Below are 25,770 nucleotides of genomic sequence, written 5' to 3' on the forward strand. Positions count from 1 at the left end.
CAAATGTACTCTTACACTTTATAGTAAATGTACTACTTTAGGTTATTCACCAAGTGAAAATTTCGTTCAAAATGGAAGTTTTCATGTCTTCATCTCCGGAATATAGAGTGGAGCCTTATTTATGAGTGTAAAATTACACAAGGAACTTTTGTTATATAGGCCAAGGAAGATGTCTCATCGAGAAGATCTTTCTTTGGTAAAGTACTGGGTAATTCTAAAAAAGTTAATGCAACATAAATAAATACCCCCCCCAAAAATTATTTTATATGTTATTGCAAATTAGTTTTATATATTTATTTGGAATGTGAAATAAAATGTAAAAAAATGCTGCAGGGGTGGGCAGTCATAATATCGAGTCTTTTATTTCGACTGGACAGAATATCGAGTAAAAAATATAGAATGGACATAATATCGACTAGACATAATATAGATAACAAAAATATCGACTAGAGAAAATTAATATCGAATAGAATGGACATAATATCGAATCAAAAATATAGAATGGACATAATATCGACTAGACATAATATAGCCAACAAAAATATCGAATTTAAGGTAAGTTAATATTAATTTTTATTTTTTGTGTAATATAAGTCTGTAGCGGGTTGTGGGTTTATAGGGGAATAGGGTGGGAAGTAATTTAATTATAATTAATTAAATATGTTAATTTATTTATTGATATTTATTTAGAATTAATTGTTAATTTATTATTAATTGGTAATTAATTAAAATATAATTGGTAATTAATTATAATTGATTAATTGATAAATATTTTAATTTTAGTAATTTATTTTCTGTAGCGGGTTGTGGGTTTATAGGGGAATAGGGTGGGAAGTAATTTAATTATAATTAATTAAATATGTTAATTTATTTATTGATATTTATTTATAATTAATTGTTAATTAATTATTAATTGGTAATTAATTAAAATATAATTGGTAATTAATTATAATTGATTAATTGATAAATATGTTAATTTTATTAAATTATTTTCTGTAGCGGGTTGTGGGTTTATAGGGGAATAGGGTGGGAAGTAATTTAATTATAATTAATTAAATATGTTAATTTATTTATTCTTAATTATTTGGAATACATTGTTAATTAAATAATAATTGGTAATTAATAAAAATATGATTGGTAAATAATTTTAATTGATTAATTGATAAATATGTTAATTTCATTCATTTATTTTCTGTAGCGGGTTGTGGGTTTATAGGGGAATAGGGTGGGAAATAATTTAATTCTCATTAATTAAATATGTCATTTAAATTATTGGTATTTATTTTAAATTAATTGTTAATTAATTTTTAATAGGTAATTAATTAAAATATAATTGGTAATTAAAATTAATTTATGAATTTTAAAATTGTAAATTAATTTATTGTTAATAGGTAATTAATTAGTATGAGTAGGCAATTTTTATAATTAAATAATTTTATTTTGTATTTATAAATAAATATGTATTAGTTTTTTATACACAAGTACAATAATTTATTTATTTGTAATTGGTATTACTATTTATGTTATTTATATCTATTTGTGCAGTATTTACTTTCCCTATTATTGCACTCTCTGAAGTTGGAATAGTAATTTTAACCCCTACGCTATACAACACTTTCCCTAATGTTGCACCCACTGGAGTGGGTATGCAACGTTTACAACGCAACTTTTACTATGCACTACCATTACAATGAAACTTTTACAACGCAAAAACTTTTACAACGCATACATTTACAAAGCATGTTTTTACAACGCAGATACCTTTACAACGCATACCATTACAACGTAAGTATTGCTAAGTATATAATTATTTTTAAAATGTTATATGTTTGGGTTTTTGGGTAAAGGGGTATTTTTAGGGTTCAGGGTCAGTTTTCAGTATTTGGGTAAAGGGGTATTTTTAGGGTTCAGGGTCAGTTTTCAGTTTTTGGGTAAAGGGGTATTTTTAGAGTTCATGGTCAGTTTTCAGTTTTTGGGTAAAGGGGTATTTTTAGTGTTCAGGGTCAGTTTCCAGTTTCTGGGGTAAAGGGGTATTTTTAGGGTTCAGGGTCAGTTTTCAGTTTTTGGGTAAAGGGGTATTTTTAGGGTTCAGGGTCAGTTTTCAGTTTTTGGGTTAAGGGGTATTTTTAGGGTTCAGGGTCAGTTTTCAGTTTCTGGGGTAAAGGGGTATTTTTAGGGTTCAGGGTCAGTTTTCAGTTTTTGGGTAAAGGGGTATTTGTAGGGTTCAGGGTCAGTTTTCAGTTTTTGGGTAAAGGGGTATTTTTAGGGTTCAGGGTCAGTTTTCAGTTTTTGGGGTAAAGGGGTATATTTAGGGTTCAGGGTCAGTTTTCAGTTTTTGGGTAAAGGGGTATTTTTAGGGTTCAGGGTCAGTTTTCAGTTTCTGGGGTAAAGGGGTATTTTTAGGGTTCAGGGTCAGTTTTCAGTTTTTGGGTAAAGGGGTATTTTTAGGGTTCAGGGTCAGTTTTCAGTTTTTGGGGTAAAGGGGTATTTTTAGGGTTCAGGGTCAGTTTTCAGTTTTTGGGTAAAGGGGTATTTGTAGGGTTCAGGGTCAGTTTTCAGTTTTTGGGTAAAGGGGTATTTTTAGGGTTCAGGGTCAGTTTAGGGTTTTTGGGGTACAGGGGTACTTTGTAAAAATAAAGTAAAATTACATTTAAATTACATTAATTAAATAAAATTAAATAAAATTAAATTATATTATAATATTTTAAATTAATTTATATTAAAAAAAATATTATATACTTACCAATACTTACGTTGTAATGGTATGCGTTGTAAAGGTATATGCGTTGTAAAATCTTGCGTTGTAAATTTGATATTTGATATTTATGAGCATTTATAAAGTGCAAGCGTTCGCTCCCAAGGGAGCATCATGGCGCTGGGCGAGCTGCAGAGGAATAGTTGAAAAATGGAATGAATGAATGGAAGAGAGAACTAGATGGCTGCCAGGACAGAGGAGTCTGGTAGTTGATAGACCCATGTCTTGAGAAGTTTTCTGAAATTGTTCTCATTGTCTATGGCTCTGAGGTAGGCGGGTAGGGTGTTCCAGGCTTTAGCTGCCAGAACATTGAAGGATTTGCCGCCTCTGGTCTTATATTTAAATCTTGGAATTTGAACCAGATTGGTCCCAGAGGATCTTAAGCAGCGCGGAGGGTTGTAAAGTTTAAAACGGTTTACAAAGTAACGGGGTCCTGTGTTTTGCATTGTTTTATGGACTGTGAGAAGCAGTTTGAAAAGAATTCTCTTATGAAGAGGCATCCAATGAAGTGCATTCAGGGCTGCAGACGCAGATGACCTTCTGGGGAGTTGTAAAACCAGTCGGGCTGCAGCATGTTGTAAGCTCTGCAATTTTCTGAGAGGGGATTTTTTCACTCCAGCCATGAGGCCGTTGCAGTAGTCAAGTCGGGAAAGTAAGAGAGCTACCGCGACTGACTTTCTTGCTGCAATTGGGAGGAAATCAAAAAATTTCCTCAGGGATTTTATTAATCCAAAGCATCGACCGGCAGTGATCTTAACGTGATCATCAAATGTAAGGGAAGAATCGAATTGTACGCCGAGGTTTCTGGCAGATATAACTGCACTAGGAGGGGCCTCGGATCCTGTGGGCCACCAATCTTTCGGGCAAAAAGAAAGATTCTTACCTATTGGGATGATCTCTGTCTTTGCGCTGTAGCATCTAAGATGGTTGGTATTTAACCACTCAAAGACATCAGAGAGGCAGTTTTTAAACCGGAGATCTGCGTCAGTACGCTGTTTGTCAATGGTGACGACCAATTGAGTGTCGTCAGCGTAGGACGTAACCAGGATCCCATGTGATTCTATCACCGCTAAGAGGGGTGCCATATAGATATTAAAAAATAAAGGGCTCAATATAGATCCCTGGGGCACTCCAGATGTAATTGGCTTTTCGCAGGATAGGTGTGGTCCTAATGCCACAGTCTGAGACCTGTTTGATAGAAATGATGAAATCCAGGCTAGGGCTGAGTCTGTTACGCCAATCTCTCGCATTCGATTGATTAGGATGACATGCGAGATAGTGTCGAATGCTGCTGTGAGATCCAACAGGATGAGGACAGCTTGCTTGCCCTCATCCTGTAGGAATTTGATGGAATCAGCAAGTTCGATTAAAGCTGTTTCGGTGGAATGACCGGAGCGGAAGCCCGATTGCTGGGGGTGCAAGATATTGTGGGCTTCTGTGAAAGTTTTGAGTTCCTCATGCACTAAATGCTCCGTGACTTTGCCCAGAATAGGAAGCAAGGAGATGGGGCGCATGTTAGTCAAATCTGTAGATGATTTGTTCTGTTTTTTCAACAGGGGTTTGACAGTGGCCTTCTTCCATTCTGCGGGTACAATTCCGGATTCAAGAGATTCATTAATGATTCCATTAATGTAGGGATTGACTGTGTCCATCAGATGGTGAAGAATGATTGGGGGACAGGAATCAGTGGGTGCTCCTGATTTACAGGCCAGGATAGCCTTGCTTGTCTGTTGCAAGGATACTGGTTTGAAACTGGAGAGAGGAGAGTAGTTAACTGATACCTCTACAGTGGTTGTCGGGGGTGGGGGAAAGTCCTTCTGAATGTTGACAATTTTGTCAATGAAGTAGTCAGCTATTTGGTTGCAAAGACTCTCTGAGGGGGGTATATCGGTGGTGAGAGCTTTCGGGTGGGTGAAGGACTTGACTATGGTGAAAATGGTTTTTTGATTTTGGTGCGCTTCCATTATAAGATTAGTGAAGTATTCTTTTTTTGCTGCTTTAATGTCAGAAAGATATACTTTCCTCTGTTGGACATAGCGTGTTTTGGAGATCGTGTCGTATGCTTGTCTCCAGTGTCTTTCTAGTTTCCGACAAAGGAGGTGGCTATCTGCAAGGGTCTGGGTGTACCATGGGGCATTAGGTTTTTTCTTCTTGGGGCCCTTTCCTTGATTGTTTTTAGATTCAGTGTTATCCGCAACTATTTGGTGCATCCAGATGTGGAAGTTGCAGGAGTCAACTTCGACATCTCCAGTTAGCGTGGGGGGTGGGAGCAGAGGTTTTGTCTCAAGCTTTATTCGTTCAGCCACTTTCTTCCAGTTAACTGTGAAGGTGGCTTGTGTATATCTAGGACTAGGTGGGGTAGGAATAGGTGTCGTGATGTCAAAGGGGATGAAGAAGTGAAATGTATGAGTTGTAAAAGTTTTTGTGTTGTAAAAGTTTTGATGTAATGGTAGGTGTTGTAAAAGTATGCGTTGTAACGTCATACATCCCTGGAGTGGGAATAGTAATTTTAACCCCTACGCTATCCAGCGCTTTCCCTACTGTTGCACCCACTGGAGTGGGAATAGTAAATTTTCCCTCTACGCTATCCAACACTTTTGCTAATGTTGAACTCACTATAGTTGTTACAATAAATTTTAACCATTTTCTATGCTACGCTAAAATTTTTATATATGTTTATTTAATAATATGTTTTTTTATATATATATATATATATATATATATATATATATATATATATATATGTATTATTTTGGTGATATAATTTTTTTAATTATAGAAATTATTTATTAAAATTAAAATTTTAAATAATTATTTCTAAGTTTATATTAAATATATTTATTACTATATTAGTTTTAACTTAATTTTAAGACATTTAAAAAAATCGATATTTTGACAGTCTATATTTTTGTAATTCGATATTTTGGTACTTACCTGTTTGTAGATAGGGAGTCGATATTTTGTCACTCGATATTTTTCACTCGATATTTGTGTATCTCGATATTTGTGACATCGATATTATGTCAGTGATCCGCTGCAGGACTATTGACCACATTAAAAAAAGAATATATCATTAACTTTAGTATTTTAAATAATAATAATTTTTTTACGTTTTATTGATAAAACATCCCACTTGTATAAAATGGTATTTTGTATTTATTATGTATTACAAGGTACCAACACCTATGTATAAAAATCATTATTAAAAAATAATGTCACATACATTTTTAACATAAAACTGGTAATTAAAATATTTAAGAAAAAAATAATATTTATTTGCTTCTTATAGGTAGTTTTTTAATATTTAATTACATTTATACATTCATTTTAAAAGTCAAATTAGGTTTATTTGGTGAACATTAATTCCCATTGGATTCTATTTTAAGTCAGTATTTCCATTATTTTCTCTGGGAGGGTGCTTGAGTACCATTGGTTGGCTATGAGTGGTAATCCATGTAAGAAATTGGTTTACTAGTTGAGGGGGGGGCGGGGTGAAACCCTGCTCATTCAGCAACCACAGTCTTTGTCAGGGTGAAGTCACATGAAACCCCTAAATTAACCTGTACTCATCCCTCTAGTGGCTTGGCACAGTGCAGTGAGGCTTAACTCAGAGGCAATGCATAAAGTATTTGTGCAGCACTTCAAACAGTAATATTGTGAAAACATAACACAAGAAGGATCCCAAACCAAATAAAAAAATAGAGTAATTTTTAATAAATAAAACAAGACCAAAATGACAAAGATCAAAACAATACGACTAGAGTAATGCAGATTTAAAGATCTCAGTGAAAATTGCTCCAAAGAGCACCCTCTTTGGATTTCTGGTAGTACCAGACCAGGGCAAAATTACAATTCAGGCCAACCACAATGGAGTACGGGCCGGCTACAGGGACCCAGTTGAGTCAGCTGAACAGAAGTACATTATATCCTGGTTGCGGAGCGGTAAAAGGTCCTGCTTAGAAGATGCGTTGCACAGCAGAGGCAATTCAATACGAGGTCTGGATCGGAGATGCATCACCCAGTGTCAGTTTCAGGATGCTGTGAGGCAGTGAAGTGAGGTTCAGCTCATCTCTGGAACCCAGCTCCACTGTCAGACCTTTATGACAGCTAGCAGCTTCCTTGTGTTGATGACAGAGTACATCTGCTCTTCCCTTGGTTAGAATGGATGCTAACTTCCAAGACCCTCCTTCTCCTGCCATATTGGGAAAGTGTTCCGAGCAATGAATATTTAGTACTCTGGGGTGACAGAAGGAGTCACACACCTATGTGCAAGCACCTTCTTTAATATCCAATTGAAAAGTGCTAAAAAAAGAAAATTTGCTTGGTAAATTGAGAACTGTCTCATTTGGAGAAGGCCCCATGTAAATGATGGACTGTATTCAACTGTGTGCTTGCACCACATTGCAAATGTAAGAGCAAAAAAGGTTTGCTGGGGAAACAACAGTGTGCCATTCGAAAAGAGGCAGAGTGTGCCACCAAGTCTGCCATTTAGGAGAAGGCAACAAGAGTCCCAGGGACCCTTCGGGGAAACCCTCACCGAGAATACCAACCTGTGGAGTCAGCCCTGGCTCTTTTCTAGACTAAGCCCAGAGCGCCTCTGCAAGAGGCAATGACTGATGTGCAGGAGGCCCGTTGCAAGTATTTATGCAATGGTGCCAGGAACTCCTACACCTACATTATAAAATAAGGGATATAACTTTGACTACAGATGCACACCTGGAATTATGCAGCAGAGTATGATAAAATTATGTGGCAGCATTGCATAAATTAAGAGACAAGAAAAACACATTATCTGACATTATGCGTCACATTTTGCTGTTTTTACATTTTAAAGTAATATTGATAACATAATAAAGCTTAGTGGAATTCAAAATACACATCGGACTATTGAAAATGTTTTTCACCAATGAATAATAATCTTACTCTACAAGGACGAAGAAGGACACTGTTATTATAGTACGAGAGAAAATCTGTTTGAATAAATCACACAGTACTTTAACAGAAGAGAACAAGTCTACATGGAGAGAATTATTGTATTAAAAGATGCGTCATTTTGTTTTCTGCGCCTCACTTTTGGAACTGTATTAGTCATATATGTTTTGGCCTAGGTTTGTGTCCACATTAGAGGCCATTGGTATCAACTCTTCATCTAGAAGCATTACCGCAGAAAGTTACTGTACACTGCACGCATTTAACGTAAGTGTCTCGCTTAGAGGTAGTGTAAGATTAAAGACATTAAACTTTAGAAACGAAAGGGAATGTTCTGAACTTTTTCAGTCTGCACTCTGAGAGCCCTTTTGAAATAATCACCATATTAAAAAATGTCAATGGTACATAGTGGAAGTGCATGAATAATTAATCAAAACAATTTTATGACAAAGAAGCAATCATTATTTCAATGTTTCCTTTATATTAAAATATCCCAGGAGTATTTTTCACAAGGCAGACAAATAACCTTCACCACTATTCGCCCACCAGTTGGAGACTTTAATACTGCCAGCGGAATGTTTCATGTCATTAATTCCTGTTTAGAATGTTAGTATAATAATCAACTACTGTCCACTTAACTTTTGCATAGTGTCTTCCAATGCTTTGCACCACCTCCCACTCTTTTATTTTGGTAACATTTGAACGGTTTAAGCTTGAAAAAGTTTTTCACACAAATCTCTGAATGGTGCTGCGCATCGTAAAACATGTGCCAAGAATGGATGTTGGAAAATGGTTTATAAGTAGTCATAAGTAGTGATTTACCACTAGTAATAAGGTCACAAGCATAATAAAAGGTTCGTTAGGTTCTCAATAAATTAATCATTTGCTCAACCACTTGGTAGCTGGCAATGAGCAGGCATGCTTAATTTAGGAGACAGGTGTGTTAAGCATTTAAAAACACCAATGCATTAAATAAAGAAGATACAACACAAAAAACTCCAATTTATAAAAATGGATTATGTGCTTATGAACAAATAGACACTAAAATTACAAAAATCAAATGTAGGTAACTAGAAATATGATTTTTTTTAAAGACTAAACATTTTCTACTGCTTAAAAACATATAGTGCTACTTTCTGGTCGCACTTCACCGAGATAAAGTCAAAGTTTGAAGCCGACTGTGATGGAGCCCTGCTAGGATACACTAAGCGGGAAGACTCTGTCAAAGTTTTATCTTCACACTTAGTAGTTTTTCTGGAGCTTTTTCCCTCAGAGTCGCAGAAGGCCCTTCGTCGGGCCAAATTGAGTGCAGGTTCACCAGCTTGTCTTTCTGCGAGGCCCTGTCAAATCCTGGAAGTCTGAAGCTTTGGAGCTTTCCACGGACGAACCTGAAACTCAGCTGGGTCACGGTTGAAGGTAGCCGGTGTGACTCTCGAAGTGAGATTGGTCACCCTATGGAGCTTTTTCACAAAACACTAAAAACAAAACACAAATCCAAGGGTCTGAAATCTCCTAAATGGTCCTTGGGATGTTTGGAGTACAATTCCCACAATGCACAAGTGGAAATCCTCAAAAAGTCCACTGGACGCACCCCAGGATGGGTCCTCTTGGTGAAGATAATGCAGGTGGGCTCTGTTAACCTGTAGCTTACTGGGAGTTCACTCCTGAGACTTACAGAGTCAGGCAAAGTCCTTCTGATGCTGTGTCCCACAGTGTGCAGCAGGTGCAGTCCTCTTGGTGCAGGCCAGGGAGTCAGCAGGGCATTCCTTCTTCATCTTGTCTCTTCATGCAGCAGATTTGAGGAGCTGTGCAGCTCTCCCATATTTATCCATGGTTTGTGGGTGTCGAGCAGGGGGGCACTCCTGACCTAAAGGATGCAGGGTGCCACCCAGGTGTATGACCACTTTCTCCAAAGTGTTGCATATCCCTATCCCAGAAAGCATAATTCTTTCAAAATCCATCATGGAGGAATGCTCTCCAGAGAAGCTGGATCAGGCTAGCTCAACCTACTGGTGTGGCTAAATTGTCTAAACACTCCCTTTCCAACCCTCTCCTTACTTTAATTACAGAGGCTCCTGTTTGGCTGAAAACACAGGATGTGGGGGTGGGCCTGTGCTGTCCTAAAGTGAAATCCTTCCTTTGATGACCAGTTTGGTTACCCCTCACCATCTGCCATATGCTCTGCAGCTTGTACTTCTCCGCCCACAGCAAGCCTTTTGTCTCAGGTGACATGACACTTAGCACCCCATCAGGCCACACTGGTATAGCCTTGGAACAGGCTAGCCAATCAGAAGAGAGAAGCTGGAAAGGTGGACTTTAGCTCACAGAAAAGAAAGGTTATTAACATATTTGCTGTAACAGATAGATTGTAGGTATGCTGCTCCGCTTTCAGCTGCTTATCCTTGTTTGTTGTGTATTTTACTCTTTTTATCTTGTTTTTATACTTAGTTGCTTAACACGCTCCCACAGTAAATTTTGGTATCTCATTGCTCTGTGCCAATTGTGCATAGGAAAGAAGAGTGTGAACTCGCACTCACTTCCGGTGAATTCACACTCACTTCCAGTGCTTCAGTGGTCTAGCTGCTTGGGGGAACGCCCCTTAAACTGATAGCTGAGTGGACACACAAAGCAGACGAGCTTAAGGCAAGACCATCTGCGCCTGTCCGCATCCCGCTAAGGCAAGGGGCCAGGAAACCTGTTTTTTTGCAGCCAGGCATAAGGTCTTACACTTCAACATTCTTCTACTCCTTACAGCTGATACCTAAAGTGAGATGTCAGGTCATTAACCCGGAGGCAATATCTCTGACCTGTAAATCCTGTAACATTGCCTGCTCGATTTATACCAACCCCATGCATGCTTAGCTGGCCACACATCTGACTCCCACGCATGCAATGGCAGCAGAGCACGCTGACATTTCTGGTACGAGGCATCCTGCTGAGCACCTCTCTACTCAGTTCTATTGTTTTAGCCTAAACTGTCATTCCCTCCCTAAACCTCAGCAACATTTATTTAATTTCTCTTTGATTTTCACCCAGATGCAGTATTCCTTACTGAAACCTGGCTTCGTGCAGTTTCTCTGACAGATATCGTTGCAGCACTCCCTGCTAATTTCTCCCTAATTGGGATATAGAGACTCCATAAAACAAGTGGAGGAATTGCCATCATTCTCCAAAAAGATTGTAAATGCAAAATTCATGAAGTTCTGATCCCTGATTGTGAAGAATTGCTATTTACACTTTCCTTAACTCCTAAATTTGCGTTTTCTGGGACTCTGATCTACCGTCTATCACGCTGCTTGGTGACATTAAACTCCATCTTGAGGATCCAAATATTAACCAGACTTCAGCTTTTAACAAAGATCTGGGTATTCTAAACTTAGCACTCCTAAACTCTGTGCCTACTCACACCACAGGGCATCTTTTGGACCCAATATCTTGTAACATAATGGACCTGATAGTCGACCTCCCTCTTCAGCTTTGTTGGTCTGACCACATTGCTGTGCCATTTAAGGTTTCTTCCTACCCCAGAGCGCAGCCTGCTTTGAAATCTAATGTCAGAAACTGGTCTAAACTTAATAAACTGCAGCACTAAATGAGCAACTTCTTAATACGAAGCCCACTCTTTCACTTCAGACTGATTTGGACCAAACCTCTATACATCAATGGCTCAAAGAGGCTATTGACATCATCCTGCCACCAACCATCAAACACACAGGCAGAGTTCATCCTCCAGCTCCCTAATTCACTGATGTGCTCAAAATAGAAAAGAAGTGATGCAAATGCTTAGACAGACACCGGAGGAAACGGTATGATGAGGAGGCCAAGTCTGAGTATGTGGTGGCTTTAAAAAGATATCATGCTCCTTGTAAATCGGTGCATGCCACATCTTACACAGAAAAAAATACCAACTCCCAACACTGCCAGAAGACAGTTTTTAAGGTGGGGAAAGCGTTATCTGATGCAAGTAACATCATACCTTTGTTCCCTCTTTCACAAAGCCAGTGCGAAGAGTTAGTAGTTTCTTCATGCAAAAAGTAGAAAATATTCTCCTACAACTGGCTGCAGAATCCGTGAATAGAGATTCCAACTCAAACTTGGACACTTCTGATATGCTTTCAGTGGAGGCTACTCATCTGGCAAAATTAGTGCATAATCTCCTATGGATCTTGCATTTTTCCTGACTGCCTTACACTCCATTAAGTCAGGTTCTCTGTTGGATCCTCTTCCCCCTGCTAAGCTCAGACTATTGGATGTTTCTGTCTTAACTCTGATTTTATAGCTCCTTAATACTTCATTAAGGGATGGGATCATACCTCAGCGGTGGACGTATGCTATGATTCTTACCCTTCTAAAAAAGCTCAATGTGGAACCTTCTTGCTCGTCGAGCTTTCACCCTATCTCCCTCCTACCAGTCTTTTAAAAAAAAATGTAAAAGAATGTCGATGACCAACTCTCTACATTCATTGAGATCCATTTTCTTCTTCATCCTTTGCAGTCTGTATTAAGGGTTGTGCACAACACTGTGTCCGCTCTTCTTGGCATATCAGACAGCTTCTGGACTCGGGAGGCCCTGCCACGCTCATTGTGCTTGATTTGAGTGTGGGTTTTGACACAGTGTCTCATACTATTCTGACTGGCATACTTGAGTCCTTGGGCCTCGAAGGCTTGGCCTTGAGGTCACTTGTCTCCTTTCTGAGGAACGGAATCTTTCAGGTCTCCTCGACTAATGTGAGATCCAAGCCTCTAGCCCTGACCTCTGGTGTTCCACAGGGTTCTATTTTGAGCCCCTTGCTTTTTAACGTCTATGTCTGGCCATTACTGGACTTAATAGAGAAATGTGGGCTCACCCTCTTCTCATACAACGTTGATACACAAATTATCTTCTCTTTATCATCGGCTCAGCACCATGACTCATCTTTACTGAAGCTGGGTCTGAGACACATTTCCTTATGGATGAATAAAAGTGCGGTTAGGATCAACTGGAATAAATCGGAGGTCTTTGTCCTCGGTAAAACCACAGCACTTTGGGGCCCTGGACACTGGCCGTATTCCTTAGGGCCTCTGCCCACCCTGTCCACTAAGGTTACAAATCTGGGTTTAATTATTGATAATAAACTTTCCTTGAAGCCACAGGTGTCAAAGGTCACTACCACCTGCTTCTCAGTCCTTAAATGGCTGAAAAAGATTGGCTAATTCCCTTAATGGCTCAAATAACTATTATTCAGGTGCTGGTCATATCCAGATTGGATTACGACAATGTGCTGTACCTGGGTGCGGATAAGACCTCGATTCATCGATTGCAGTTTATTCAAAATGCTTTGGCTTGGCTGCTTTTTCGTTTAACTAGGTGTGCCTTAGTCTCCCATCTGCTTCAGGAACTGCACTGGCTCAAGGTCTCTAAACACACTGATTTTAAGGCATTGTGCTATATGTTCAAGGCCAAACATGGCTTAGCACCTCAATACATTCAGTGACTGGTAACTCCATATTCGCTGACTCGACCTTTGAGATTTTCAAGCCATGTATTGGTTTCCATATTAGGTTCCTTCCAACCTGTATGAAGGGCCAGTCCTCACACTCCACTACAAAATTGGTAGTTGTCACAATGGCTTATAAAACATATTTTATAATGTCCCTAATTATAGCTACAAGGCATCCTACCCCTTTGGCACCAAGGGGAGACGTTAGGGGTGACCTATATGTAAACATAAGGTAGATTGATATTTTGGGAGTACTTTTAAATTCAAAGCCAAATTTGCATATCATTTCAGTTTAAAAGCATACTGCAAGGCTGGCTTTTAAAATTAGAGCAGACACCATAGCAGTGCATACTCCAGTGCAAGAAATCTTCTGGGCCTCTAAACCTCCCTGCCCTTTTATATGTTAGGGACTTACAGGTAGTTTGATTCCCCCTTGCCATATTATATACTAGGGACTTAAAGGGGTCTGTCATTTGCAATTGTAACTATACCAAATTACAATGTACTTTTTACACAGAGCACAGCTGGCCCTGGGTCTGACTAGCAGAGCCCAGTGGCACAGTCAGAAGACCAGCATCAAGTGGTCAAAATGGGGGCAAAAAGTGGAGGTACTCCGCAAAGAGGTCCTGATTTCTCACAGTGGCAAATCCGTATTTACTTGAAAAATGCTGCTGCAGAAGCACATAATTCATATGGCAAAGTATATAACGAAACACTGAATTGTAAGTGTAGAGAGCGCAAATACACAACAATCATGAGTGTTTTAGTGCCAAAAATAAGTGAATTAGAGATCTAAAGCGTAACAAATATTTACATTATGTTGTGAACGGCTTATGCTATCTAAGTCTGGGAGGAGTTCACGGAGTTCTGCTTCGTGGAAATTCACAAAGTGCAAAACAAACTCTGCTGCGCTATGTGGAGCGCCACAAGCGTTTTGATAGATGCTGTTTGCAGAGATTTTCCGTGACAGGTGCTTGTCTGCACCATGCAATCATCGCATACTCCACCATGCACACCGCAAGCAGGCGCTGCTTCATTTCTGCCGCTCGAGTGGATTTTTACTCGAACGGCAGCTTTGTCAACGCGAGCAGACAGTTTCTCAATGTGCGCGGTCGCGATCATACGCAGGTACTCGCAATGAGAAATCTGACCACTTGCATTGCGAAATCTTGCCAGGAAGTTGATTTTCCACACTCACACTTGCCAACTTGATGTTGATGATCGCAAACTAGGAAAAAGCTTGCCAGGAGGTGGACATTGGCGAATATGAGCAAGTGGAAATCTCTGCAAATTCTGCATGTGGAGTTCACCGTCCAGACTTATTCCTATCTCTCCCTCACACCGAATGATTTTTTTTTTATTGTATCGGAGGGATTTTAAATAACCCTGGGTTAAAAACAAAATACTGAGAGCCAGTTTGGCATGGACATATATTCACCAAAATGCGAGAGGAAGAAGTGACATCATGAGTACTTGACCCCACCCCCTCAGTGACACTGCAGGATTGCCCGTATTTCTACCATGGATAGCATGGAGCTCAATTCACCATGATTACATGGGTAGAGGAAGGGATCGTCATAAACGCTTGGATGTCGCCACATACATTCTACGGTTGCTCCAAATTTCACTCTTGCCAATTAAGCCGAGGGGCTAAGAAAATGGCAAGCAATGAAAAATAGTGAAAAATATACAAAACAAAAGAATCTTTTAAAGTTCGGTTAACATTTCCTTGTTCTACTTCTTTCAAGAAGCCCAAGATCAGGCTGACCAAGGGCAATGCAAAGGGTACAAAACAGCCATCCTGGAGTAGCAACTGCTATTGCTAACCTAACTTGCTGTGTTTGCTCAAGGGATTTATATTTTCTGCTAAAGGAGTAATGAAAGGAGACGGAGAAGAAAGCACAGAAAGAAAAAAGGGCCGTAAGATCCCATTTTACTTATTATTTCTGAGGTTGACTTTCTGACTCCCGAGGCAAAGGGCTGCCCACATTGACATCTACTTAGTTCTGCAAAGACCCTCAGCAAACCGAGGGTATCAAGTTTAGGTATTTATTCATGTGTATAGATCAGTGATTTGCTAGTGACCATATGCATTGTTGTATGAGTGCTGTGCGGGACAGGACAGGAAGCAAAAACAAGTCCTGGCAAAATTGTTCAAGCGAGTCCCATACTCTGGGCGGCTGCAAACAAAATGGGGCCAATTGGGGCATGGTAGAGTCATAGCAGCCCACGCTGCTCTGAAATCATTCACCAAGAATGCTGCTTACCAGAGAAATGACTGTGTGGCGGAATGGCCGACCGGCTACGGTGCTGTGCAGAGTTGCCAAATACCAATATCCTTGTCCACCTCCTGATCCCAGAGGCATGGTACCCACACATCTGTATGCACAGATAAGAAATGTCCCACTCTGAACATGCTCACACAGCCATCATGAGACGATTCACTAAACATACATGTGGCTTTCTAAGGTGGCGACATTGCCTTCATGAATCATTTGAGAAACAGCAGACCTGCCAATTTCAGCATAATTGATTGGCTCCAGGAAGTCGTTGCCATGTCCTCATCTGGTCATGGTGTACCTTAAAAGGAGCAAGAGCTGGATTAAAGCCTGGCTCTCGTGTGCTTATTACCTGCCTAGTACTACAACAGTTTGCACAGAGTGTCAACAAAGCTTAAAGGCCATGCATTAAATGCACTAAAGCAGCATTGCTCTATCACGTCACTACCCACAATAACCATCTCCCTGCCCTTCTATCATGTTGTGTTTCTGGGTCTTCGTGTACAGGTCAATGAAGAAGCTTGCCACTGAAGATAGATCCTGAAACACTGCTCAGACATAGCACACAAGGAAAGCAAAGGTGATAAGACGGACAGTGGTAGTATCACAGGCGTGTGGCTCTTTATTTACATGCTAGTCCAGGCGAATCCTATGGTCAAACCTTCAAGCATGGAACAGACTGCTCAACCTATTAACTTTAAGAAATATTTGAAAAAAAGAAGCATACAAGATCTCTCTCTCTCTCTCCCTCTCCTTCCAGGTGTCGTATTACGGGAGACTCCTGGGGCCACAATGAGCATTTGCTCACACTTTGCGCACCCCCGGGCACTTTGGTATTATAGAAGGGGCAGCAGATGCTTGTACGTTGCGGTTCTGTCATACTGATAGCGCTGGCATACATAATGCATCAGCGCTATCATCAGGTGTTACCTCATTTGTATGGGGACAAGGGACTTTGCAAATGAGGGAATCTCTTTGCCTCTGCACCTGCGCTGTATTACAGCTGCTGGCACAGAGGCAAAGAAGCTGTCAGCTGTGTACTGACAGTGTGCCACCTAAAAGGTGGGGTGCAGTCAGTGCGCCCCCTGATAGCAGCTCTCTGGAGGGGGAAAAGGGGGTCCTATGGACCACCAAGACATTTCCTTGCCGGTGAGTGCAGTAACTCACTGCACCCGCCTGCAAGGGAATCTCTAATCCCCTTTAAAAAAGCAGCTGCTCCGTGTTTTCGTCTGAATGTGCTGTACCCATGGCAGCCAAGTTTGCTGCTGCCCTGGGAGCAGCACATTCACTATAACGCACCGCATTTTTCTGCTTACCGCTGGGCACACCATTTGAAAGTTGCACCTAGCGGTAACCAGGAGAGTGCACTGCATATAAAATAAGGCCCCAGAGTCCTCTTTTGCTCTCGGCACACAGTTAAATGGTATCAATGAGGGAGAGTTTAATAAGAAATCAGAATGTTGATAGTGTGAGGAGAGGCATCAATAGTCTCCCACCTCCTGTCAGGCTCCCTCTGTCCTAGCATAGCATCTGCTGGAACATTTTACCATGATTTCTAACTCTCTAATCCTATGATTGCTCTGACTCAGCCAAACTCTACCACCTCCCCTTTTCTGCCACCATTTTTTCGCACCTTTTCTTCCTCCTGGCTAATCAGATGAGTAAAACACCAGACCCATGAGACATTATTGATCAGTCTGCGAGGAATTATAATTTAGGGGATGACACTAGGTCTATTGGACTAATATGTAACTCCCTCTAATATATCCACCATTTTCTTCTCGCAAGTGCCCTCTTTTCAATTTCTAGTACCCGATATCGGTTTAGCAAACTTCAGAATGCCTAAATGCTATACAAATCACCAGTATGAGTAAACATTAAGCAAGTTAGCTCACCTCTCAACCTCTTCTCGGGTGAGTCACACAGTTTGCTTATTAGGGCAGAAATCTGGAATTGATTTGACTGTCTATGTGCTTCACCACAAATACTGGTTAAACTCTTGAGAAGGGCAGGGTAAACAGTCACAAGTGCAGCGGATGAAAACAGTTCAAAAGTAAATAAGAATCCATTTTACACCCTCACAAGTTAAAGTGCTTTTTACAAGTTTGCCATCACATACAATATTAGTCCAATATATTATTACTAATTTGTTTCACGGTTTATTAGAATATTAATTCATATTTTAGGAATATATAAAATCACATGGTTTTGCATAACATGATGTCAGTTTTACTTTTTTACAACAAAAATAAAGATTTCAGCCATGAATAAATAATTTGCCTAAAAAAGTCCACCCCCAAAAAGTCTTTTTGATCCCATCAATCATTTCTCAACAGCTAAATGTCAAGACTTATCCAAGTGAGCTGTATCAATTGTGTGCTACTCGCCGAAAAAGCGCTTCAGCACCTCCTATGGGGTAGCATGCGCTATATAAAAGCAAATTATGTCCCTCTCCTATCCCTCCACTGTCCTTCTCAATCCAAATAACAGACTGAATAGAAATCAGAAAGAGTGATGGGATGGGATGCTCAGATCTCAGGCTGCACTAACTGAATTCGCCTTCATACAGGTTAAGACAATACTAGGGGCTGTATCATGCAGGTATCTCTTTCGACGGCCCAATGTTAAAAGCAAAGATTTGATTGAGCACTTAAGGAAACATTATTGCAGTGGGTGCCAGGAGCAAAGAGACTGAACTTTAAACACGAAGTCCTGAGGTAGGGCTACAAAACAAGGTAACAAAACAATACATGACTATGAAGACACCAAACAGAAGAGTTCAGTCTTAAAAAGACACAGAGGAGCACAAACGCAGTCAAGTATAGAACATTTGCAGAGGTCTTCCTCTCCCTGGTCTTGTTCTGCCAGTATTGACAAGGTGTGGCTGTATGTCAGAATAAGGAATTATTGTGCTAGAAAAATAACATAGCCATCATATCAATAACCAAAATATCAAGTATGTAAGTATATATAAGGATATCTATATTTGCTATATATGTATTGAAGGTACATATACCTGGATGTACTTAACTTTACAATATTTTGGTCGGTGAATATCTTTGTAGCATACATTTTAAAACTTGATATTCTAGTATGACACCCAGTTTTCATCTACAAATATCTATTCAGTCATTTACCCACTTCACTAAAATCTTTTAGATTTAAAAATGAAAAACAAAAAACATTGGGATTACAGCAGAGAGGAATCAGGTGGAACGTCAGCTACAGCAAGAAGTCCTGCACTGCTTTCAGCTATGCAGTGAGGTTTGGTCTATTACTGGGACTGAAAGACAAGTGAATAGAATGTTAAAACTATGAGGCTGCAGAGGGGAAAGAGATGAAGACAAAGAGTTATGGAAATCAGCTCAGTAATAAATAGACGGCCAGAAATACAGCAATGACTTCTGAAATTTCAGGATAATACAGTTTATGATGAAAGTTTCAAAAAAATCGACTTGGCCAAAAACACTCAATGTTACAAGTAAATATAATAGAAAGAGGGAGCTTTAAGCATATCCCATGCAACAGACTAGGTCGGATCATGATAAAGATAAGTTTCACGGGTACACATACATCGCGGGCCGCCATTACAAAAACTCTGTGAAGAATACTCTCATGTCACGTTACTGGATTAAACCAAGTAGAAGCTGCACAGGGTTTGAGCAGATAAAATGCTTATATTATTTCTGAGGACTCATTCAAAGTCCATATTATTGTTAATATTTCTGGTGGTTTAATTGTGAGGGCTGGCATAGTAATGGCTGCTTCAGAACTTTGGTCCTAGAACTCCGGGCCAGAGGGTGAGAGATCTCTTCTCACAGAGTAAAGTTTGTATTGAATTTGACTCCATGGCCTCTACTCCTGGGATGTCTAATGTTAGTCCACAAGATCCATATCTATGCCTGAAATTCAAGATAACCACATGGGATCAATGTGAATATAATTTACTGAATCCAAACAGGAACAATACCCAGGGTATTCTGGCAAATCTGGCATGGATCAACTTTGAACACCGCTGTTCTAATAAATGTCTCACTAAATAGCTGACATGACCTAAGAAGAGCAGATCCTCACTGCCCAGTCGATCTAATAAAGATGCTTTCCATTCTCTAAAATTCATTAGTACATGCTTGTCTTGTCACTGAACAAGAAAATATACCCAGTCGCTCGAGTATTAAATATAAATTAATCCATGTAAAATATCTGGATACAGAAAGTTCAAAACAAAGGGGATAATTCTCAAAGGTATTTCAAAGTATATGAAGTAGTAGAACACGAGTACTTCACTGACTCCGAAATGCCTTTGTGAATTAGTACCAAAACATCTAAAATGTGAATGTTCATAGAATGTTCTTAAATAATTAGGACAAAAAAAACGGTGTCTCCTCTTCGTGTACTTTCCATTTTGTGCCGATTCAGAAAGCAGCACACCTGTAGTCCTAATTTATGTTCGTATAGATGTTTTTGGGAACTGGTTCCAAAACAGAAAAAACTTGAATACCCAGGGAATGGTAATAAAAAATAATAAAAATACAAATGACTCTGCCCTCTTTGCTGAGTTTAAATTTTGGGGCAAAATTCACAAAGACATTTATGGTAAAGGAATGCAGTACTACAACAGTGCTACTTTGCATGCTCATAAATGCCTTTTGAAATTCGCCCGTAATTTTATGTGTGGAAAGTCATCTTTTATTTAAAAATGGAAAAAGTCTAGGTCACTGGTATTTTGCTGCAAGTAAAATGATGCAAATAATACAGGGTCTGAAAACAAACTGAGTAGTGTAAACATCATCTCTGGGTGCATTTTGTTGGGTTTAATGTACTATGTGGAGGCATGAGTGATCTGAAAAGAAAGGATGAAAAAGAAATCTTTTTCAGAGAAGAGAGTCGGTTCAGCAAGTTGCTTTTGACATGCTCCAGGGAGCAGGAGGATGCGGGCTGAAGTGGCATATGCCAGAAATCAAATAAAGTCATCTGCTCTGACATTTGAATTTTCTTTGACAACTGTTGTCTGCGGAATCATCACGGCTTGATAATCAAGAGGTGCTCCTGCAAAAACAAAGCAGTCCTTTCATGGCGCACGACGTGAAGAGCTGACAGAATAATTCATGCGCCCTACAGAATGCTGAAAGCGTCTACCTGTCCCTGGGCACGCGGCGCCCAGGCAGCTGATTGCCAAGCGCGCGCGGCTCGGTGCGCGTGGACACTAGGTTATGAAGCTGTCAAGTCTGCTGTCTCGGGAGAGGTTTATCTGGCAGAGCTAACAGTCACTGGGAAAACGCGGGATGACAGCAGGCATCAAAGCAGGTATTAGCATAGCGTAACAATGTGAGGATCAGCAAAAGGGGAGTGGGATTGCAGGAATAAAGCCATCAATATGTCCACAAAATGTAGCGAAGTACAAACAACCATTATAAAGGCGGGGGAAACTTACAGTGAAAATACAGCTCCTCCTCGCCATCCTGGCTGGCCTTGCTGTAGCCGCATTGCCTGAAAGAGAAAATATATTGTACAATTAGATACGAAAAATCAGTCTTTAGATGCTCTTAAACATACTGTGCAATAAACCATTGCTCAACGCAGACGATTTTCAATAAAAACTAAAAACTCAGTGGCAGCTACTCCGCTATGGTGGAGGCGTGTCGCCCCCGCTGAAAAAACGGAAAAAATAAAATATTGATAAAAACAATTTATAATAATTTTATTTTTATTTCCCCCTACAGCCAGCCATGTCTGGGTTGGGCCATGATGGCAGCAGGGGAGGAGCACTGTAAGCGCACATAACAATTTGGCTGTCCGTCTTAGGCAGGTCATGTGCACTTAGGTCTCTCCAACCCAGGTGTGTAGCCCGGCTAGTATGGAGAAACAGGACAGACTCTTAGGCACTGTCTGGGTGGTAAATTGAGCCACTTAGAATAATCCTGGTACTGCTCTCATGCTGTTGGACGCAGCACCAGGATTGGTTGGAGAGCCTGTGCGGGTGTCCCAGGGACTGCTGGGACACCATCAGGAGAGAAGAGGAGCACCGAGGTGGATGGCAGCGTCGCTGGCAGCAAAGGTACGTTTTTTAATAATTCTTATTATTTCCCTAATCCCCTTTCCAGTCCCCCATCCCTTGCACCTTACTTAAGTTTTGCGGCAGCTGCCACTGTTAACATTTCATGGCCAGTTCTGTTTCTAAAGGTTTCACACATGTATACACCATAGTAAACAATTTCCTCAAATTTCTCAAAGATAGCTACCTTTCGTTTGCATGGCTGATTGAAACCCTTTGTTAAGGATTTATGATAAATACAAGTACTGTGCACCAAAGAATCACATGTTCTTTATATTGGTGGCTCTTTCTCTAAGGAGAAGGGCGGTCGCCCCCCATTGAAAAAATGGGAAATATAAAATGGTAATGAAACCAATTTATTATCATTTTATTTTTCTTTCCCAGCTAGAACCTGCCAAGTATGGGCAGGGCAGGGCCATGATGACAGCAGGGATGGAGTAGTTCAGCACTGTAAGTGCACATAACGGTTTGGCTGGCCGTCTTAGGCTGGCCAAACCATCATGTGCACTTAGGTGTCTCCAACCGAGCTGTGTTGCACAGCTAGGTTGGAGAAACAGCACAGTCTGAGCAGAAAAACAGAGCCGCTCTGGTGTCTCTGGGGCTGTTGAGACACCATCAGGAGAGAAGAGGAGCACCAAGGTGGACAGGAGCATCAGTGGCCATCTCCTCCTCCTCCCCAGCCCCCACTTGAGTTTTGCTGTGGTCGCCACTAATTCTTTATTTTGTTTTTCTTATACCCACCATTTGCATCAATCTGAAGTATTTACTTATTCCAGAAGAGTATTAGAAATGTTGGGGTTTATTTGGATAGCTTTTATAAAGAGTACAGCAAAAACGACAAAGTAGAATAACTGTGTGAAAGTATTTCATAAACTTGTCCACAACGTCAATGTAATCATAATCTGACCTAATTTCATGGGTAAGGCAACTTTTCTAATGGAAAATAGCAAAATCATTTTGGTTGCATTGTGTAAATCTACAAGCATAGTTCAACATGTAATTATTTTCTTTTAGCTTCTTTCTTTCACAAAATGATCCCTAGAAATTGACGATTCTACCTGGGCACATTGAGTTTTGTCAGAGTACAATGCTAGTTCTTATTACCCACGGTATATTGCAACTTCTCTTAACATATCATAAAAATATGTTTGAATGATAATGACTATTGGTCAATGACGAGCATTAAATAGAGTAAAGGATATATTTCGAGGTGGGTGTTGAAATAGGAACACCTGAAAATTCTTATTAATGTAGAGTTGTCCTAATTTATGGATCTACAGGCTCCACTGTCAGGGAAACTGTTGAGGTGACTGTATACAGGCAGAAATGGAATGATAGGGGATGTCCTACTTAGTGGACCCCCGTTTAGCAGAATGGATAGCCATCATCCATTGGGTTCTCAGTTTCAGAACACAGGAATAATGAGAAGTTCATAGACATTATGAGGAACCCATGTGAGTGTACTAGACTAGAGAAGCTAAATGAATGCTGCACGAGCTTCCCAATGATCCAAATCCAGCTATTCACAAGGAGAGGTTAACCAAAGACATTTGAAAGCATTTTTGTCTCTTTTGTAGCTGGTCTTCTGGGCTTAATCATGTCGCAGGTGTTGGAAGATGCAAGACTTAAAAAGCTGAATGCAAATCAGAGATAAACCTATATTTCAGACACATAGGGGTCGATTCCGATCCGGTAAAATGCGCTCCGAATCGTCGTACGGAGCGTTTTTTCCCTGTACGAATCGTACCCGTAAACGTCCCGTAAGTACGACGAAGTACGATCCGTACCAGGAGCCGAAATCCGTACGAGTCGTACCGGACTCCGTACGACTCAAATCTCCGTATGAGTCGCACTCGGAACCCGCTGTACGCGACATCACTACGGTTCGCGGCTGGTTTTTACGACCCAGCAAGTACGAAATGTGTCGGGTACGCACCGTACGACCCTTTTCCTACGGGAGCTGAAAACAGTCGTAAACGCAGAGTTCGCACCGAAACAGGTACGGAACGCCCCCCCACGGGTACAGTACGTACCCCCCATGACCGCAGGGGTACGGCGCGTACCCCTGCGATCATGGGGGGTACGCGCCGTACACCCAGCGTACATGGGGTACGCACCGTACACCCACCGTACATGGGGTACGGTGCGTACCCCATGTACACTGGGTGTACGGCACGTACCCCCATGATCGCAGGGGTACGCGCCGTACCCCTGCGATCATGGGGGGTACGCGCCGTACGGTGTGTATGTGATTGTGCGCTTTTCCGTACGAATCGCCCTTACCTGACATGGACCGTACTCGCCGAGTCGTACGGTGTGTGTACGAGTCGTACGGAAATGGCTCTGGATACGAATCGTATGGATGGGGATTTTACCGGATCGGAATCGACCCCATAATGTGTAAAAGTCATAGAAATGTATCAGCTATAGGATAAAAATCGGGGGCTTCATTTACAAAACTATTCCATCACCGGTGCGTCACTTTTTTTGATGCACTGGTGGCGCATGGTGCCTGCCCATATTTACAAGACCACATAAAGTCCACCCTGCGTGACATTGCATGGCCTTGTAAATACATGCCCTTTCATGCATATTACTCTGTGTGAAAGGGGTATTCCATGGGTGTTGCTCTGGGTGTTTCTACACAACACTCATGGAACCTGACACATTCCCAGATTTATAAAGTTTTGTAAAGATGGGAATGCATGAGACCCTTACTCCTCCCCAGAGGAGGTGTAAGAGTGGCCCAAAGAGAAGACATAATTTTATGTCTCCTCGTGTTTTCCTCTTTTTACGCGTACTGCTCACACAAAAATAGCCTTTCATATCTTTCTCAGGTCCGCCACTGCAGTGTCTGAAGTTCCCTGCCACTATGACTTGGTATTTAAAACTACTTGCCAAGCTTTAAACTTTTTTGTTTCATATAAGTCACCTCTAAGTAGACTCTAGGTAGCCCTCTGAGCAAGGTGCTATGTAAGTAAATGGTAGGACATGCACTCTTATGTATAGCATGTCCTGGTAGTGACAGCCTATTTCGGTTTTCACTACTGTAACGCCTACTCCTCTCATAGGTTAGAATTGGGCATTCCTTAACACACTTTAAAGCTGTAATTCCTGATCACAGAGGAGTACCCCTTTCATTTTCAATATGTTTGGAATGGTTTAAATGCCTGGATACCGTATCGGGAGTATAGCCACACAATATAAATCATGATTGATTGATTGATTGATTGATATTGATAAATACCCCTTGCTGGTGAAGTTGAATTTAACATTACTATTTTAGAAATACCACTTTTAGCAAGTGGACATTTCTCTGCACTTCTGCTCTGTGTCCCTGTCAGCATGACTCCAATACACGTCTGGGGTGGGTGACAGCTACACTTTAGACATTTCCTCTAGACAACCACAGGAAGAATAGGTGTGCCTAAGTATCCATCTACATATATCTGCATTCTGATGACCTTGCCTGGGCAGGATGGAAGGGAGGAGATAACACTTCCCGTACCCACTCAACAGGCTGATATACTCCCCATAGATAGCCTGGCAGACAAGAATGGGCTGAAAGAGGAACCAGTGCACTTCAGAGAGCTGCTTGAAGTCACTCCCCACATCAAAGGCACTTTTGGGTTTAAGTAATGGGTCTCTGACCCCTAAAATCAGACACTTCCGGATCTCGAACTGAACCTGTATCCGATGGACTGCTTTGCTGCTTAAAGGACTCAAAATTGCACTGCAGACTTTGAAGGCTTGCATTTCTCTTGAGTTGCCCTGCTGCCTGCTACACTCTAACTCAGCTGAAGAAGAGCTGGACTCTGCCTTCATTCCAAGTGATCTTCAAGGTCTTGTTGCTTGAGACTCAGGGTACTCCACACCTCTACTCCTGCTCCTTTGCCTGGCTCAGTGAAAGTGGCCCAGATACCTGCAACACATATTTCAATACATCTCCAGTCTGTTTGTAACAGAACCAGCAAATTGAGCTGATTGCAGGAGTAAAATAGGTGGATCGCATTGGAATTAGTGCTTTGTATCTAGAGATCGACACATCAGAAAACGTGTCACCACTGATTCAGTTTGGTGAGATCGACACATCCCCTTAACTGTGTGGCAGAATGCAGCACATCGCTTGACCAATCAATCAATTAATCAATCAATCAATCAACCATATTATTTGTAAAGCACGCTACTTACCCGTGAGGGATTCAAGGTGCTGAGGGGAGGGGGGGAACTGCTACTGTTCGAATAGCCAGGTCTTAAGGAGTCTCCTGAAGG

General features: G+C 40.8%; 1 protein-coding gene across 4 annotated transcripts in view; it reads right to left on the reverse strand.

Annotated features, from left to right (window-relative positions):
- Positions 1-25,770, reverse strand: part of EPHA10 (EPH receptor A10) — a 1,640,855-nt gene that overhangs the window by 599,931 nt on the left and 1,015,154 nt on the right. For 3 of the 4 annotated variants that reach the window (XM_078681220.1, XM_078681221.1, XM_078681224.1), the window contains one exon: positions 20,878-20,933. In XM_078681220.1, the coding sequence (XP_078537346.1) occupies positions 20,878-20,933 (56 nt within the window). Of the gene's footprint in view, positions 1-20,873; positions 20,934-25,770 lie in introns of all 4 variants that reach the window. The other variant, XM_078681222.1, reaches the window with a different exon arrangement.

Source organism: Lissotriton helveticus, chromosome 3_1 (genome assembly GCF_964261635.1).
Source record: "Lissotriton helveticus chromosome 3_1, aLisHel1.1, whole genome shotgun sequence".
Taxonomy (NCBI): Eukaryota; Metazoa; Chordata; class Amphibia; order Caudata; family Salamandridae; genus Lissotriton; species Lissotriton helveticus.